We start from the raw sequence: 17,936 nt of genomic DNA on the forward strand, positions 1-17,936 counted from the left end.
AAGTGGAATTTGTTTCATGCATCCAAAGCTGATTTAACATTTGAAAACCAATTAACGTAATTCATCACATTAACAGGCTAAGAAAAAAAAGCATGTGACAAAATCTAACATTCATAATAAAAACTCCCAGCAAACTAGGAACAGAGGTGACCTTCCTCAACTTGATAAAGAATATGGCCAAAAAAAACCTATTGTTAACATCATACCCAATTGTGAGAAACTAGAATCTGGTTTCCCACTAAGATCCAGAAAGGGGATCAGGAAAAACAAGGATGTCTCCTCTCACCACTTCTTTTCAACATTGTACTAGAAGTCCTAGCTAATGCAATTATGACAAGAAAAATCAATAAAATATATATTCATTGGGAAGAGAAATAAAACTTTGTTCATAGATGGCATGTTTGCCTATGTAGAAGATCCAAAAGAATTGAGTTTAATATACAAAAGTTCAGTGAATTTCCTGTTTACCAGCAAAGAACAAGTAGAATTTGAAATAAACAGTGGCTTATGTCCATAATTCCAGCACTTTGGGAGGCCAAGGCAGGCAGAACACTTGAGGTCAGGAGTTCGAGACTAGCCTGGCCAACATGGCAAAACCCCATCTCTACTAAAAATAATAATTAAAAAAAAACATTTCCAGTAGCACTCCCCCAAATGAAATACTTAGGCATAAAATCTAACAAAATATGTTCAAGATCTTATGAGGAAAACTACAAAACTCATTCACAGAAAAACTAAATGGACAGGTAGTCCACGTTCATGGATAGGAAAACTGAATATTGTCAAGATGTTTTCCTTCCAATGCAGTCCCAACCAAAATCCCAACAAGTTTTTCTTTTTTTAAATATCAACACACTGATTCAAAAGTTTATTTGGGGAGATGAAAGACTCAGAACAGCCCCTTCAATATTGAAAAAGAAGAACAAAGTTGAAGACTGACACTGTCCAACTTCAAGACTTACTATAAATCGATGATAATCAAGACAGTGTGGTATTGGTGAAAGAACAAACAGAAGGATCAGTGGGACAGAATAGAGAGCCCAGTAACAAAATAGAGTCGACTAAACTTTGACGGAGGAACAAAGGCAATATAGTGGAGCACACACAGTATTTTTAACAAATGGTACTGGAACAACTGGACATCCACATGCAAAGAAAAACATCAAACCTAGTCACAGACCTTACATCTTTCAAAAAAATTAAAACAGATCACAGAGCCACTGTCCTCATTAGTATAGTGGTGAAATATTCTTGCCTGTCAAAATAGATGGCAGATGTAAAATGCAAAACTATAGAATTCATAGAAAAGGTAAAATCTAGATGACTTTGGTTTGGTGATAACTTTTTAGATATGACACCAAAGGTGCAATGTGTGAAATAATTGATAAGCTGGACTCCAATAAAAATTAACATTTTCTGCTATGTTAAAGACTGTTAAAGTAATTAAAATACAAGCCACAGACGGGGAGAAGATGTTTGGAAAAGACATAAATGATCACTTTTGTTTGAAATATACAAGGAACTCTTAAAAGTCAACAAAAAGAAAACAATCAACCTGATTAAAATAAGGGCCAGCCAAGTGTGATGGCAGGCACCTGTAGTCTCAGCTACTGGGGAGGATCACTTGAGCCCAGGAGTTCTGGGTTGTTGTGAGTTATGCCTCTCAGGTGTCCACACTAAGTCTGGCATCAACCCAGTGACCTCCTGGGACGGATGAACTAGCTTAGGTTGGAAATGGAGCAGGTCAGAATTCCTATGCTGATCAGTAGTGGGACTGCGCCTCAGAATTGCACTCCAGACTAGGCAACATTTTGAGATCCTGTCTTTAAAAAATAATAAGTAAAAAATGGGTCAAAGACTAACAGATGCCTCATCTAAGAAGACATAAAGATGGCAAATCGACATATGAAATGATGCTTCACATCATATGTCATAGAGAAATGCAGATTAAAACAACAGCAAGATGTCACTACATACCTATTAGAATGCCCAGAATCCAGAATGCTGTCGACACCATAGCCTGTGGAGTTGTGGGAATTCTCTCTCATTCATTGCTGGTCTTAATGCAAAATAGAACAGGCTTTAGGAGACAGCTTGGTGGTTTCTTAAAAAACTAAATATACTCTTACCATATGATCTAGCAATTACACTCCTTGGTATTTGCTCAAAGGAGTTGAAAACTTATGTCTACACACAAAGCCTGCACATAGATATTTAGAGCAGCCTTATTCGTAATTGCCAAAACTTGGAAGCAACCAAAATGCCCCTCAGTAGGTGAATGTGTAAGTAAACTGTGGTACATCCAGACAATGGGATATTATTTGATGCTGAAAATAAATGAGCTATCCATAAAAAGACATGGAGGAAACTTAAATTGCATATTGCTAAGTGAAAGAAGCCAATCTGAGAAGGTTGCTGTATGATTCCAGCTACATGATGTCCTGGAAAAGGCAAGACTATGGAGACAGTAAAAAGATCAGTGGTTGCCAGGGGCCAGGGGGAGGCAGCCAGGGGCCAGGGGGAGGCAGCCAGGGGCCAGGGGGAGGCAGCCAGGAACTAGGGAGAGGCATCCAGGGGCCAGGGGGAGGCAGCCAGGAACTAGGGAGAGGCATCCAGGGGCCAGGGGGAGGCAGCCAGGGGCCAGGGGGAGGCAGGGATGAATAGGCAGAGCAGGAGGATTTTTAGTATCATGTGATCTCTGTATGATACTGTGATGGTAGATACATGTTATACATTTGTCCAGACCCATATATTGTACAACACCAAGAATGAACCCTGATGTGAACGATGGAGTTTGGCTGATAATGATGTTTCGATGTTGAAGTATCAGTTGTGACAAGTATACCACTCTGGTAGGCAATGTTGATGACGGGACGCTGTGCATATGTGGAGTTAGAAAGGGTACGTGAGACATCACTATAAAGCTGGAACATACGATACTGAGAAGAAATTTTGTGGATAGGGTTAACAGGTTGGAGAAGGAGGATGAAGTCTGTGAGCTTGAAGAGGGATGAAAAGAAATCAACCAAAGTGAAGACCAGAGAAACCAAAATTAAAGAAAAGCGAACAGAACCTCAAGCTCCTGTGACACAACGTTAATATACTTGTAATACAAGAAGGAAAAGAGAGGAAAGAGCAGGAGCCTTTGAAGAAATGAGTCAAAATTTTCTCAGATTGATGTCAAACACCCGGGAAGTTCAGTGAACTCCAAGCAGAACAAATATAAAAAGAATCACATCCAAGTTCATGATAGTCAAAGTGCTAAAATCTGAGGATTGAGAGGAGATCCTGAAAGGACTCCGAAGAAAAAGACACGTTACACTCCGGAGAAGCATTTGAACGATGCGTGACTTCTGTGAAGATACAGTGGAGACCAGAACACCATGGAAAGACATTTTTTAAAGGACTAAAAGGAGAAGAAAGGCCTGTCAACTCATATCGATTGAAAATCTCCTTTATAAACAAGGACGAAACGACACATTCACAAACATGAAAGCTGAGAAAATATGTTAGCAGCAGCACTATAAACATGCTAAAGGATGCACTTTAGGCTGATTGCAAATGATACCAGATGAAGGGTTAGCGCTATGAAAAAGAAAGACCCCTAGAAATCAAATTTTCTGGAATATAAAATCATAGAATACTTTATGATTTTATGGTTTTTAGTTTTTTATGATCTTATAATTTTATGATATAAAATCATAAAACGTACACGCTTCTCTACACCTCCTTCACCTGTTTTGAAGTCCGTGCTGTACCATGCATCAGTAGTTTATTCCTCTTATTGTTGAATTATATTCTATTAGATGGGCATAACACATTCTGTTCATTTACCAGTTGGTTATTCATTGTTTCCAGTATTCAGCAATTATGAATAATGCTGCCGTCGACATTTATGTACATATCTTTGTGTATACATATAATTTCCTTTATCTTGGGTGGATGCCAAGTAGAATGATTGACTCTTATTGTAAGTTTAGGTTTAGCTTTTTAAAAACTGCCAAATTGTTTACAAAATAGCTGCACCATTTTACACTTCGACCAGCAGTATATGAGCATCCCAGTTTCTCCACATCGTGACCAGCAGTTGCTATTTTGGTATTTTTATGTTTGCCATTCTAATTGATGTGAAATGATATATCATTGTGTATTTACTTTGCAACAGTTCATGATGCTAAGCATCTTTTAATGTGCTCATTAGCTTTTAATATGCTAATTCCTATTCATAGCTATTTGTATATGTTAATTGGTAAAATGTCCAGATTTTTTGCCCATGTTTTAAAATGGGTTGGTTGTCATCTTATGGGTTATAGGTGCCTTATACAATCTGAACATAAGACTTTTACAGATGTAAAGTTTCTCAGTGAAAGGACAAACTGTTCTGTAGCAGACAGAATAATACCCCTCCCCCAAGATACCCAGGTCCTACTCCCCAGAACTTATGAACCTGTTACCTTAAGTGGTAAAAGGGATTTTGCAGCTATGATTAATTGAAAGATCTTGAGATTTGACCATTATCCTGGTTTAAGTAGGTGGACCCACTGTAATCAAGAAGGCCCTTACAAGAGAAAAGGAAGAATTGGAGACTGGAGTGATGGACTTTAAAGATGAGGAGGGGCCATGAGTCAGGGACACAGCTGGCCTCTAGAAGTTGGGAAAGGCAAAGAAATGGATTCTCCTTTGAAGCCTCCAGGAGGAACGTAGCTCAGCTGACACTCAGATTTTACACTTCTGACTTCTCCATCATGTAGGATAATAGATACATGTGTTGTTATAAGCCACTAAGATCAAGGTAATTTGTTACATTAGCTGGAGGGAGATAATCATCTTTTAAAACTTACTAGTTTTCTATTTTAATGAACTCCAGTTTACTAATTTTTATGGATTTTTTAGAAGTTTTAGAAGTCTCATAGTCTTCCTGTTCTTTCATTTAGGTCTGTGATCCATTTTGAGTTAATTTTTATGTGTGCAGTAGGGATCTAAGTGGGATTTTTGTTTGTTGTGGTTTGGTTTGGGGGATTTTTCCCCCCATGCTTTTTCTTTTTGGAGTGTGGGTACCCAGTTGCCACAGCAACGTTTGTTGAAAAAAAAAAACTACCTTTCTCTTACTGAACTGTCTTGAGACCTTTGTCAAAAATAAATTGACCGTAAATATAAGACTTTATTTCTGGGTTTAATTCTGTTCCTTTGATATATACATCTACTCTTGTGCTAATACCACTGCCTTGATTACTGTGACTTTATGTAAAGTTTTGAAATCAGATAGTGAAGGCCTCCAACTTTGTTTTCCTTTTTCAAAGTTATTTTGGCTATTGTAGGTCCTTTGTATTTCCAGATAAAATTGAGAATAAGCTTTCAATTTCACACACACACAAAGCCTTCTGGGATTTTATTAGGCAGTGCCTTGAATTAATGGAACAGTTTGGGAAGAATTGCTCTCTTGATAATACTGAGTTTTCCAATTCACAATCATGAATCTATCTCTATTTAGTTTCCATTTATTTGGATCTTTTTTAATTTCAGTAATGTTTTATAGTTGTCAGTGTACACATTTTGTACCTTTTTGTTAGAAGTTTGGCTGAGTGTTTTATGTTTTTGATGCTATTGTGAATGGAACTATTTTCTTAATTTTATTTTTAGGTTGTTTATTGCTAGTATGTGTATATCTTTATCTTGTGTCCTGTGACCTCATCAAACTCATTTTTTAGTAATTCAAAACATTTTTGATGGACTTCTTGCCATTTTCTACATCCAAGGTCATGTCATCTATGAATAAAGACATTTTTATTCCTTCCTTTCTAATCTGGATGTCTTTATTATTAAATTTGTTAATTTATTTCACTAGCTAGAACCTGCCAGATAATGTTGAATAAAAGTGGCAAGAGGGGACATCTTTGTCTTGTTCTCCATCTTAGGGAAAATGCCTTTTATTGTTTACCATTAAATACAGTATTAGCCGTGGCTTTTCATGAATGTACTTTAACAGGTTGAGGAAATTGTCTTCTATTCCTGGTTTGTTGAGTTTATCTTGAATTTGTCAGTACTTTTCTATGTCTCCTAAGGTTAACATGCGGTTCTACTCCCATAATTCTATACGGTGTATGACATTAATTCACTTTTAAATGTTAACCTGAATTCCTGTCCCCCTGGTATGTAATTCTAGTCACCGCTGGTCATGCTGTATCATCCATTTCATATTAGTCACCGCTGGTCATGCTGTATCATCCATTTCATATTAGTCACCGCTGGTCATGCTGTATCCATGTCATATTAGTCACCCTGTCATGCTGTATCATCCTTCATATTAGTCACCGCTGGTCATGCTGTATCATCCGTGTCATATTAGTCACCGCTGGTCAAGCTGTATCATCCATGTCATATTAGTCACCACTGGTCATGCTGTATCATCCGTGTCATATTAGTCACCGCTGGTCAAGCTGTATCATCCATGTCATATTAGTCACCCTGGTCATGCTGTATCATCCGTGTCATATTAGTCACCGCTGGTCATGCTGTATCATCCATGTCATATTAGTCACCGCTGGTCATGCTGTATCATCCGTGTCATATTAGTCACCTGTCTGTGTTCTTATTATCGCTGTATCTGTATCATCATTTCATATTAGTCACCGCTGGTCATGCTGTATCATCCATTTCATATTAGTCACCGCTGGTCATGCTGTATCATCCAATCCATTTCATATTAGTCACCGCTGGTCATGCTGTATATCCTTTATTAGTCCCTGTCATCTTATCATGTTCATATTAGTCACCGCTGGTCATGCTGTATCATCCGTGTCATATTAGTCACCGCTGGTCATGCTGTATCATTTTTTTTTTTTTTTTTTTTTTTCTGTATTCCTTTCATTTAGTCACCGCTGGTCATGCTTATTTTTTTTTTTTTTTTTTTTTTTTTTATCATGTTCATATTAGTCACCGCTGGTCAGCTGTATATCTTTCATATTAGTCACTGTTTTTTTTTTTGTCATGCTGTATCATCCGTGTCATATTAGTCACCGCTGGTCATGCTGTATCATCCATTTCATGTTAGTCACCGCTGGTCATGCTGTATCATCCATTTCATATTAGTCACCTGGTCATGCTGTATCATCCGTGTCATATTAGTCACCGCTGTCATGCTGTATCATTTTTTTTTTTTTTTTTTTTTTTTTTTTTTTTTCACCTGTCATGCTGTATCATCCATTCATATTAGTCACCGCTGGTCATGCTGTATCATCCGTGTCATATTAGTCACCATGGTCATGCTGTATCATCCGTGTCATATTAGTCACCGCTGGTCAAGCTGTTATTTTTTTTTTTTTTTTTTTTTTTTTTATCATCCGTGTCATATTAGTCACCGCTGGTCATGCTGTATCATCCATTTCATATTAGTCACCGTCAGCTGTATCATTTCATGTTAGTCACCTGGTCATCTGTATCATCCATTTCATATTAGTCACCGCTGGTCATGCTGTATCCGTGTCATATTAGTCACCGCTGGTCATGCTATATCATCCGTGTCATATTAGTCACCGCTGGTCAAGCTGTATCATCTGTGTCATATTAGTAACCACTGGTCAAGCTGTATCATCCATGTCATATGCTGTTTGTTTGGTTTGCTGCTATTCTGTCGAGTGTCTTTATTATATTATTCTTCAGGTTTCTTGGAAGAGGTAGGTGGGAGTGGGGAATGAAAGATCGTAAAGAGCTGTGAGAAGACATTCTGGGGAGACGGTTGTGCTCCGTATGGACACCTGGGTGTGTACCTTTCTCGAAAGTCTCAAGGCTGTGTCAATTTTACTTTTATATAAATTGTGTAAGTTTTCTTAAAAGGCAGGGTGGGCTGGGCGCGGTGGCTCACGCCTGTAATCCCAGCACTTTGGGAGGCCAAGGCAGGCGGATCACGAGGTTAGGAGTTCGAGACCAACCTGGCCAACATGGTGAAACCCCATCTCTACTAAAAATACAAAGATTAGCCGGTCATGGTGGCAGATGCCTGTAGTCTCAGCTACTCGGGAGGCTGAGGCAGGAGAATCGCTTGAACCAGGGAGTGAGAGGTTACTGTGAGCTGAGGTCGCACCACTGCTCTCCAGCCTGGGCAACAGAGCAAGACACTGTCTCAAAAAAAAAAAAAAAAAAGGCAAGGTGATAGAGAATTTTCAGGCTCTTAACATTGTTGCTTTTCTAACAAGTAAACTTTTAAAAAATTCCCAGACAGCATAAGTCATGTGACAGTGATAATAAGTGTGAATATTGTTTGCAATTATTGTCTCTTAAAAAACCCGCGTCTTAAGATTATTTGCTGTGACTCCTCTCACGTGATGCTCTGGAGCTGCTCACCTGAGCTGGCGTCTCCCATAACTCACCTGGAGGTAGGATTCTGAGTGTCATTCTTACGTTGAAGTTTAAATAACAAATACACCAACAATTTATTCCCAAAAACCTTGGTACTGCATGAAAAGTTATTAAATGAAAAATATTCTCATAAATTATAGTGAAAAAATTGATGTATTTTATCATTATCCAAGATACCCAATTTGCACAGATAGAAAAATCAATAGTGAGACTGTATAAGAAATAAATACTGTAAAGGTGAATTGATTTGAGTGTAAAATGTGACGTGATGAAGGTTTGTTGTGTGTCCCGGAGGAAAACGGGGAGGTGGAGGGGCTGTTCCACGTGAGGCATGTTCTGCTTTCTCTCCTGTTACCATCATCAGCATCTTGATCCTTAAGGAGCTGCATGGGTATCTAACTCACCGACATAGAAATAAATCAGCTGCATGGGTATCTAACACACCAACGCAGAAATAAATCAGCTGCATGATTATCTAACACACTGATGTAGAAATAAATCAGCTGCGTGGTTATCTAACTCACCGACGTAGAAATAAATCAGCTGCATGGGTATCTAACACACCGACGCAGAAATAAATCAGCTGCATGGGTATCTAACACACTGACGCAGAAATAAATCAGCTGCATGGGTATCTAACACACCGACGTAGAAATAAATCAGCTGCATGGGTATCTAACACACCGACGCAGAAATAAATCAGCTGCATGGGTATCTAACACACCGACGCAGAAATAAATCAGCTGCATGGGTATCTAACACACCGACGCAGAAATAAATCAGCTGCATGGGTATCTAACACACCGACGCAGAAATAAATCAGCTGCATGGGTGTCTAACACGCTGACATAGAAATCAGCTGCATGATTATCTAACACACCGACGTAGAAAAATCAGAGCCCACAAGAACACCTCAGGACTAACAAGGGCTAAACATAGTCACACTGAGACTCCTGAGAACCGCACAGGCCCTCAGCATCCCCTAGGAAACGTGGCCCTTGTCCTCTCACTTTGTGGGTGACACAAGAAAACACTTGGTTCCTTCCTAAACTGCTGTGTAGGGGAAATGGGTCAGTGTGTCTTTGTCTGAGATGACAGTGTCAAACATCTTATAGCATGTTTATTTAAGGTGTGTTGGATGAAAAACTTATGCTAAAATAAATGGTTCATTATCTGAAAAGTGGTTTAACTTCTCATGAGTGTATACAGCAAAAAGTCATTGAACAAGTACGTTCAGACTTATGTGAAGTAAATCTGTGTTTGGCGAGGGACTGAGATTGTGGCACATGTTTCTGCTGCAACATATAGCAAATCTGCCTTTCTTCTTACACAGATACCTCTTCTGGCTCAGAAGATGAAGGCTCAGTGCAGGGGGACTCCCAGGGCACCCCCACATCCAGCCAGGGCAGCATCAACATGGAGCACTGGATCAGCCAGGCCATCCACGGCTCCACCACGTCCACCACCTCCTCGTCCTCCACGCAGAGCGGGGGCAGCGGGGCTGCCCACAGGCTGGCGGACGTCATGGCCCAGACCCACATAGGTGAGCACGCTTCACAGTGTCTTTCTGTGCCTGTTGTGTAAACGCCTTTGTGTGTGCACGTTCTCCTCTGTTTGCATCATGGCTGTGGAATCCCTCGGTGGAAAGAGCGCAGAGCCCCTCTGGCCCCTGGGGTGCTTTGGCTGGATTCTTTCTGGAAGCTGCTTTACTGCTTCTCATGCCCAGGTCCCTCCCACAGCTGCAATTCCAGGGGCCTTGTTCCTGTGGAATCCTGCAGCCATATCCGAATTCCAGGGACCTTCTGTTCGTAAGTCCATTCTTGTTCCTGGGGAATCCTGCAGCCGTATCCGACCCCATCTTTTCTTCTCACTTATGCTCCTGCATGAAACCTTAACAGTCCTAATCAACAGGACAGGGTTTTAAATTGTGCTCGTCCTGACTGGGGGAGTCATTTAAGGACACGAGGGCTTTAACCACGGCCGCTTTACGCTGCTGTCTGCCACACGTGTTCAGATTTCTTGGGCACGGCGCACTGTTTTGTGTAGGTTCTATGACAGGGAGATCCTCTGTATTAGAAAAAGCACAAAGTTAGGATCGCTGCCCTGCGACGTTTGAAGATGCTGTGAAAGGAGAGAAGTGAGAATTATTAGAGGAAGAGCCGACGCTGGGGGAGCAGTGATGAGCCTCACATCGCTCTGCCTTTGAACGGTTCAGTAGTAAATGTTTTTCATCAAGTACGGGACTTGGGTTGAATGGGGTTTTGTGTGTGTCTCCATTAAAGCAGTAACCGGAGCCGACTGCGCACCACGTCGCCGATAACAGAGCACGAGCCACGGGCTCAGACCCTCCCGGTATCTCAGCTGCCGCAGGAAAGCCTGATCTCTGAAAAACCCTCAGTGGGAAGCAGGTGGACATCATGTGTGATTAAATAGCCCACAGACACCCCAGAACCCCAGAATGTTCACTTCTAGATCACTGACTCCTTGATGCCCAGAGGCTTTTCTTCGGCGCTCACGAGACTTAAAGCCTCGGCCGTTTTCTGTCTGGAACAGGAGTTTGCTGTCAGGACAGCTGGGTCTGTCTCACTTTTCCCAATAACTGCTGCTGGGATCTTGAAGTCACTTCTGCTTTAGGCTTTTAGTGAGGAAAAAAATGAAAAAAAAATTTCTTTTTTCTCTCTCAGAACTGTTGTGAGTATAAAGGAGCAAATAGAAATACTCTTTAAAAGTTTGTAAAGTAATACTCAAATGCAAAGCAGTATTAAACTTCAGTTTAACACAGTTTCAGGAACATGTACGCTGGTTTATGTGGATTAGTAACCTGTACTTGAAATCACAGTAGGTTAAACATTGAACAGTAATGTGTGACTGTTACATATTTTTCCATAATAAAATTCCACGTGTATAGTGGATCCCAGAAGAGTGGCCGAGGCTCTGCCAGCTTTATTGGGCACCTGAACGGGGAGGCCAAACACCACCTCTGCCACTCGGTGGAAGCATTTGTATCCTCGGATTATATTCAATTTTAAGGAAATAGGCAGAATCTTACCAAGGAAAACATATTTTTGAACAAGTGAATCACTGCACTTGGCCTCCCTTTGCGGGTTTACCCTTGAAATACTGGAGGAAGTTTTAGTACAAAGAAAGTATCCAAACTATGAGGGGCTCATAACTCATGTACGTCAAGGCTCAGTGTGACCCAAATGGAACTCTCGGGTGATCACATTCTGGTAATTTCTAATTGGGCACAAAGATAATCTTCTCAGACTATCTGGAAATTTTCTGTAACTTTGAAATTTTTTTGGAAAACAGTGGCAAAATCATGAAACTTATTGAGAAAAGGAAAAATATTTTCTGTGGCAAAACAAAAGAAGTAAAAAGTCAGATTTGCATTTGACCTTGTGAGATAATCAGAAGCCTGCAAACAAAGTAGCGTGTGTGATTGTGTGCGTGTGCGTGCGTGAGTGTTCTAAAGTAGCATGTGTGATTGTGTGTGCGTGCGAGTGTTCTAAAGTAGCGTGTGTGATTTTGTGTGCGTGCGCGTGAGTGTTCTAAAGTAGCGTGATTGCGTGCGTGCGTGAGTGTTCTAAAGTAGCGTGTGTGATTGCGTGCGTGCGAGTGTTCTAAAGTAGCGTGTGTGATTTTGTGTGCGTGCGCGTGAGTGTTCTAAAGTAGCGTGATTGCGTGTGTGCGTGAGTGTTCTAAAGTAGCGTGTGATTGCGTGCGTGCGAGTGTTCTAAAGTAGCGTGTGTGATTGTGCGTGCGTGTGAGTGTTCTAAAGTAGCGTGTGTGATTGTGTGTGTGCGTGCGTGTTCTAAAGTAGCGTGTGTGATTGTGTGCGTGCGTGAGTGTTCTAAAGTAGCGTGTGTGATCGTGCGTGCGCGTGAGTGTTCTAAAGTAGCATGTGTGATTGTGCGTGCGTGAGTGTTCTAAAGTAGCGTGTGTGATGTGCGTGCGCGTGAGTGTTCTAAAGTAGTGTGTGTGATTGCGTGCGTGCGTGAGTGTTCTAAAGTAGCGTGTGTGATCGTGTGTGTGCGTGCGTGTTCTAAAGTAGCGTGTGTGATTGTGCGTGCATGTGAGTGTTCTAAAGTAGCGTGTGTGATTGTGTGTGTGCGTGCGTGTGAGTGTTCTAAAGTAGCGTGTGTGATTGTGTGCGTGCGTGAGTGTTCTAAAGTAGCGTGTGTGATCGTGCGTGCGCGTGAGTGTTCTAAAGTAGCGTGTGTGATTGTGTGCGTGTGAGTGTTCTAAGGGGTCCAGGCACAACAGACGGCTGAGTCACACTGGCCGATCCCTCCGGCAAGGGACGGAAGCGGAGGCCGCAGAGGCTGCTTTTGTCCAAGGGGAGAAAAGCCCAGGGCTGCAGACTCAGGTCACGGAGTCTCACAGAGCTGGCGATGCTTCTACTTGTTGTTGAAGCAAAACCTCAAGTCCTTTGTGGATTTTTTCCACCAATTTAATTATGCCAGCAATTAAGTAGGGACATCTCACATGTGTCTTAAGAGTCAAGCCAATTTGGCATGAGATAGGAAATCCCATTCTAGTTTTATTTTTCTACTGCTCTACCCGCTGTCCGTCTACAAGCTGTGCAGCGTTTTCACACCTCGGAGCTGAGAGGAGGCCTCCGAGACGCTACCATCCAAGTCCACTGAGGACTGAGGGTGTGTGTGTTGGTTCTGCAGGAAGTCAGGCCCGCCTGCCTCCAGGTGGAACGTCGTGGCACTGACGGACGGTGTGGCGGGCCCTCCCCTTAGTGACAGCCGATGATTCTTCTCAGTCACGGGTTCCAAGTGAGTGGCATTGCCAAGTCTACTCGTGTCGCCAGACACCCTCAGGAGGGGCTGACGCGGTGCCCAGGCAGCTCAGCACCGCCCCCTCCCCCGGCCCGGTTCTCAGATCATAAAGGAGCATCCTGTCACGGCCTCTTTTGTGCCTCGATTTTCTGTGTCCTGTTTTTGTGCGTTCAGTTGATTTCGCTGTCTAGACGGCCTCTGGGCGTGGTGCCGACACGGGTAGCGTCCGGTGAAGAAAGGCTTTTGGGGATGAGCACCACTTTCAGCAGCACAAAATATTGCGCTTCTGTTGTGTGGGACAGTGGCAGGGTGATCCTGAAAAGCTTCTATCAGAAGAGGATTCAGAATCGAGATCCGCATCGTGGCGCCCGTCATCAAGATTCTGGGCGTGACGGGCGTCATCAGTGGGCTGCTCGGCACATCTTCCTCAATGCTTTATTCATTAAATAGAAAAGCATGCTTTTCCCCATTTAGCCACGTACGGCTTAACTTTATCTCCACAGGGTGCTGTAAGAGAAAGAGCTCCACGCGCTCATTGGCCTTACACAGTTCTTAGTACACATTAGGGTGTAAACGTGGTTTTTTGAATGACTAGTATTGTTTGTACTAAGACAAATAATAAAATAATAGTTCTTGATGTCTCACCCTTTTACAAAGGAAATCCTGTGACCTGTGTATGTGTTAACGTAATCCACCCAACTACCCTACACGGTCATGGCCATTACTGTTCCCATTTGATGAAGAAACTGAGGCACGGAGAGCTTAAGGGACATCCCAAAATCCCCAGAAGTTTCCAGAGCTGGGTTTCCAATTCCAGGCCCTTGGCTCTAAAGCACAAGCAAAGCCCTCGGCTGTGTCAACTGTGGCAGACAGGAAACGGGACCCTTCTGTGAAGACACACAGGGTTCCTGACGCCCTGCCGTTGCCGGTCTAACGTTATTCTAGTTAAAACGCTGCTGACGTGGCTCCTGTTAGGAATTTACGCCTGAGGTTTTACCGAACTCTGCTCCACTTGCGGCAACAAGAGTTATGCTGGGGTCCCCCTTTGTGCTGGATGTTTGCGGCGGACGTGGCCGAGATCGGCTTTAGCTTCTCAGGCACACCCAGGGTGAGCACCTGTGCTCCCGTCTCTTCAACCTTCAGAGTAAACATCACAACCACCAGAAAATCTCATGATGTGTTTCTTTACAGAAAATCATTCTGCACCTCCTGACGTAACCACGTACACCTCAGAGCACTCAATACAGGTGGAGAGACCGCAGGGTTCCACGGGGTCCCGGACGGCACCCAAGTACGGCAACGCCGAGCTCATGGAGACCGGGGATGGTACGTCCCAAAGGAGAGATGCGTTTTTTTCTGGTAAACGGTTTGTGCTGACGTCCCGTTCCGTGCCCGTGACTGGGTGTGTTTCTTCCTGGGGTACAATCGGTTCTGACAAAGCGAATTCATCAGATCTTTCGGGAGCCTCTCATGGAAGGTGGCCTAGCCACAGAAATGCAAATATCCAAGTGAGCCCACAGTTATTCCTTGTAGAAAAAATGTAAATGTGGTAGGGATTTAGTCATGAGAAGAAAAAGAAATTTTAGAATTTGCTGCTGTTTTTGCTGCTGAATAACGGTGGTTCAGCAACTGAGAAATTCTTGTACAGGTGTTAAGACCATGAAAAGTCACTTAGACGAGCAAGACGAAGTTAAATGTACAACAGAATTACTGTCAGATGGGCTGATATGTTGCTTTAGACTTCGGAGGAAAGAGGGTCTTTTAATCCATGTTGGACAGAGATGTCAGTCACTTGGTAACAGGCTGCGGCTGAGGGGGCTTCTCCTTCCTTCCTCGTGGCCTGGTCTTGGTATGTTCTGATTTCAGCGGCTGTTTGTATCACCCAGCCCCTGAGTCTCAGTCCTTCCCGAGGTCATAAAAGTCAGGGTAGAACCTAGCAGTGAAATACAATGCCCTTGTGTGAAGCTGCATGGAGCAGCCTTGGTATGCTGTCATCTTGCAGTGCACGGGACTCACAGGCGGACGGGGAGGCCTATCCGAGCCCCGACAGGCGCAGGCGGACGGGGAGGCCTATCCGAGCCCCGACAGGCGCAGGCGGACGGGGAGGCCTATCCCAGCCCCGACAGGCGCAGGCGGACGGGGAGGCCTATCCAGCCCCGACAGGCGCAGGCGGACGGGGAGGCCTATCCCAGCCCCGACAGGCGCAGGCGGACGGGGAGGCCTATCCCAGCCCCGACAGGCGCAGGCGGACGGGGAGGCCTATCCCAGCCCCGACAGGCGCAGGCGGACGGGGAGGCCTATCCCAGCCCCGACAGGCGCAGGCGGACGGGGAGGCCTATCCCAGCCCCGACAGGCGCAGGCGGACGGGGAGGCCTATCCCAGCCCCGACAGGCGCAGGCGGACGGGGAGGCCTATCCCAGCCCCGACAGACGCACCGCCGCATCCTGGACGTGAGGCAGAGCCGTCGCAAGTGTCCAGTTAGTGCGCTTGAAATCGCCCTGACTGCCGGTGCGATGGCTTTCCCTGGAATGCCTTTCGGTGTCATTATTTGCTTTAGTTCTCTGATGAGTTCGTCTTTACTGAATTGGCCATTTTTGTTACTCTTGTCATGGTCATTTTAGTAACTTTGTCATCTTTCAAGTCTGCACCTTCGCTTTCGTTCCCCAGGTAAATCCTGCGTGGTGTGCTGTGTGGTCTTGGCATGTCGCGGCCTCCCACACCAGAATCCCACAGCGGCCCTTGCTGGGAGGGTGATTCTGGGCCCCACCCCAGACGTCATGAGCTAGAAGTTCTGGGGGCCCTGAGGCGATTCTGGCATCTGCCAAATTAAGCTTGAGAATCACTGGCCTGGTGGAATGATCTGATTCATCTGAACCAAATTAGTTGGGCTATTTAATGGGAACATACTGTGTTTAGATATTGAGAGTTCTGGATTGTGTGTTTTTCTGTATTTTCAGAGATATGAAATATTTAATGTCTGAATTCTGAAAGTGCTATAGAGCATTTGGAGACTACCTATTAAAAAATCTTGATAGAAAAAATGTCCTTGAATTCTGTTCTATTCCCCCCAAATGTTGAAGTCTGTTTTTTATGGTCCAGTGCAGGGGCGAACAAGGGCTCTGCCTCAGGTGAGGGGAATGGCCTGCCAGCTGCACCTGCAGAGCCCCCTGCACCATCCAAGCCCACAGCTCTGGGTGATGGTTTCCCAGGTCCTGCCGGCCCGCAGCGTGTGCCTGAGGAGGATGCTTTTGATCTAGTTGGGGCATCAGCGTCTTGGTCCTCTGTCTTGTTCATTTATTTGATTTATTTATCTTGAAATTTGAAAACTTTGACTTTTTCGTTGATCAAACCAGTTGATTTTCAGAATGATGCAGCATTCGTTGTAATTAGCAAGTATTACAAAATGGGGCTTTTCTCGGTCCACTTGGATAGGTATGGGCTTAGTATTCTGTTACACAAAAATTTGAATTTAGAGACTTTAACTTCTGTGCTTTAGGATGCATTGCCCGTGTGCGGGCTGAGCTGCGTGGGTTTGGAACGTGTGTGAGGAGCTCAGCCTTTGTTAGGAGTGGACAGGGCTTGGGCATGGTGGAACCTGAGCCCAGGGCTGTGGGATGCTGGGGGTTCCAGACGCGACTCACCGGCCCGATGTTCTCGTGCCTCCATGAGGCTGAATGCTGGTGTGAGGCTGAATGCTGGTGGTCTCTGGAGAGACAGACTCAGGGAAGGACTTACTGCTCCACTGATGGTCTCACCCTGTTGAGAATAGGGGGCCTGGGGCAGTGGGAATGAGGAGTCTGCTCTCTGCAGGTGACAATTCTGTCCGGAGAATCAGAGCTGGGGTCAGGCATGTGTGGTCCTGAGGCCCCTCCCAGCATGACCAGCAGAACAGCACATCCTGGAACGTGGGAGACATTTGGGTCCGATGCGTCTCTGTCCTGTCTCCTGCCACAGGGCTGCCGTACAGCATGATCACCTCAGGCCCTTCCCAGGATCGCGTCTAGAAGGACGCCAGCCTGTTGCAGCCATGCTGGGGACTGTGGCTGGGGGCTGTGGGGCTGTGGGACTGTGGGTGCTCATTCAGCTGTGATGATCGCTTCCCCCACCCACTGGTTCCTGTTTTTCAGGAGTACCAGTAAGTAGCCGGGTGTCAGCAAAAATCCAGCAGCTTGTCAATACCCTCAAACGACCAAAACGACCACCTTTACGAGAATTCTTTGTCGATGACTTTGAAGAATTATTAGAAGGTGAGAGAACTCTTTCCCACAGTTTCTTCCAGATGCTCCTATGGTCCCATAAACAATGACATTTTATTCTGCAAGGCCATTTTACTCTTTAAGAGCAGTAATCGTGGCATTTGCTGGATGAGGGGAACCCAGGTGGGGAGTGGGTGGTGTTCCCAGGCGGCCTCGGTGTCAGCAGGTCTCTAAACCTGGTTGTTAGTAGTCATCTGTGGAGGTGATTTTGTTCTGTGACCCAGGTCAGGTCGCTCTCTAAGAACTCCGTAAGAGTATAGAAATACAAGTAAAGTATAAACATATAGAAAAACAAGTAAGCTGGGGAAATCCTTCGCTCGCAGCAAAACAGGCGTGTGAAGTGCTGTCTCCTCCCTCCTCCTCCTCCTGCCTCTCCTTATAGATGTGGGAGATGCTGCCTTTGCCCCTGAATGCTCCTGGGTCTTTTTAGACAAACAACTTAAAGTTGAAACAAAGCACAAGAACTGCTCATTATAGCACACTTGAGCTCCTTATTATATTATGCATTAAACCACAAGTAAAAACGACTGATTTT

General features: G+C 44.2%; 1 protein-coding gene across 5 annotated transcripts in view; it reads left to right on the forward strand.

The window, feature by feature from the left end:
* Positions 1–17,936, forward strand: part of DIP2C (disco interacting protein 2 homolog C) — a 278,224-nt gene that overhangs the window by 127,116 nt on the left and 133,172 nt on the right. For 4 of the 5 annotated variants that reach the window (XM_030819374.1, XM_030819375.1, XM_030819372.1 and 1 more), the window contains 3 exons: positions 9,689–9,898; positions 14,337–14,471; positions 17,273–17,392. In XM_030819374.1, the coding sequence (XP_030675234.1) occupies positions 9,689–9,898; positions 14,337–14,471; positions 17,273–17,392 (465 nt within the window). Of the gene's footprint in view, positions 1–9,688; positions 9,899–12,458; positions 12,490–12,604; positions 14,472–17,272; positions 17,393–17,936 lie in introns of those variants that run through there. The other variant, XM_030819376.1, reaches the window with a different exon arrangement.

This window comes from Nomascus leucogenys, chromosome 9 (assembly GCF_006542625.1).
Source record: "Nomascus leucogenys isolate Asia chromosome 9, Asia_NLE_v1, whole genome shotgun sequence".
NCBI lineage: Eukaryota > Metazoa > Chordata > Mammalia > Primates > Hylobatidae > Nomascus > Nomascus leucogenys.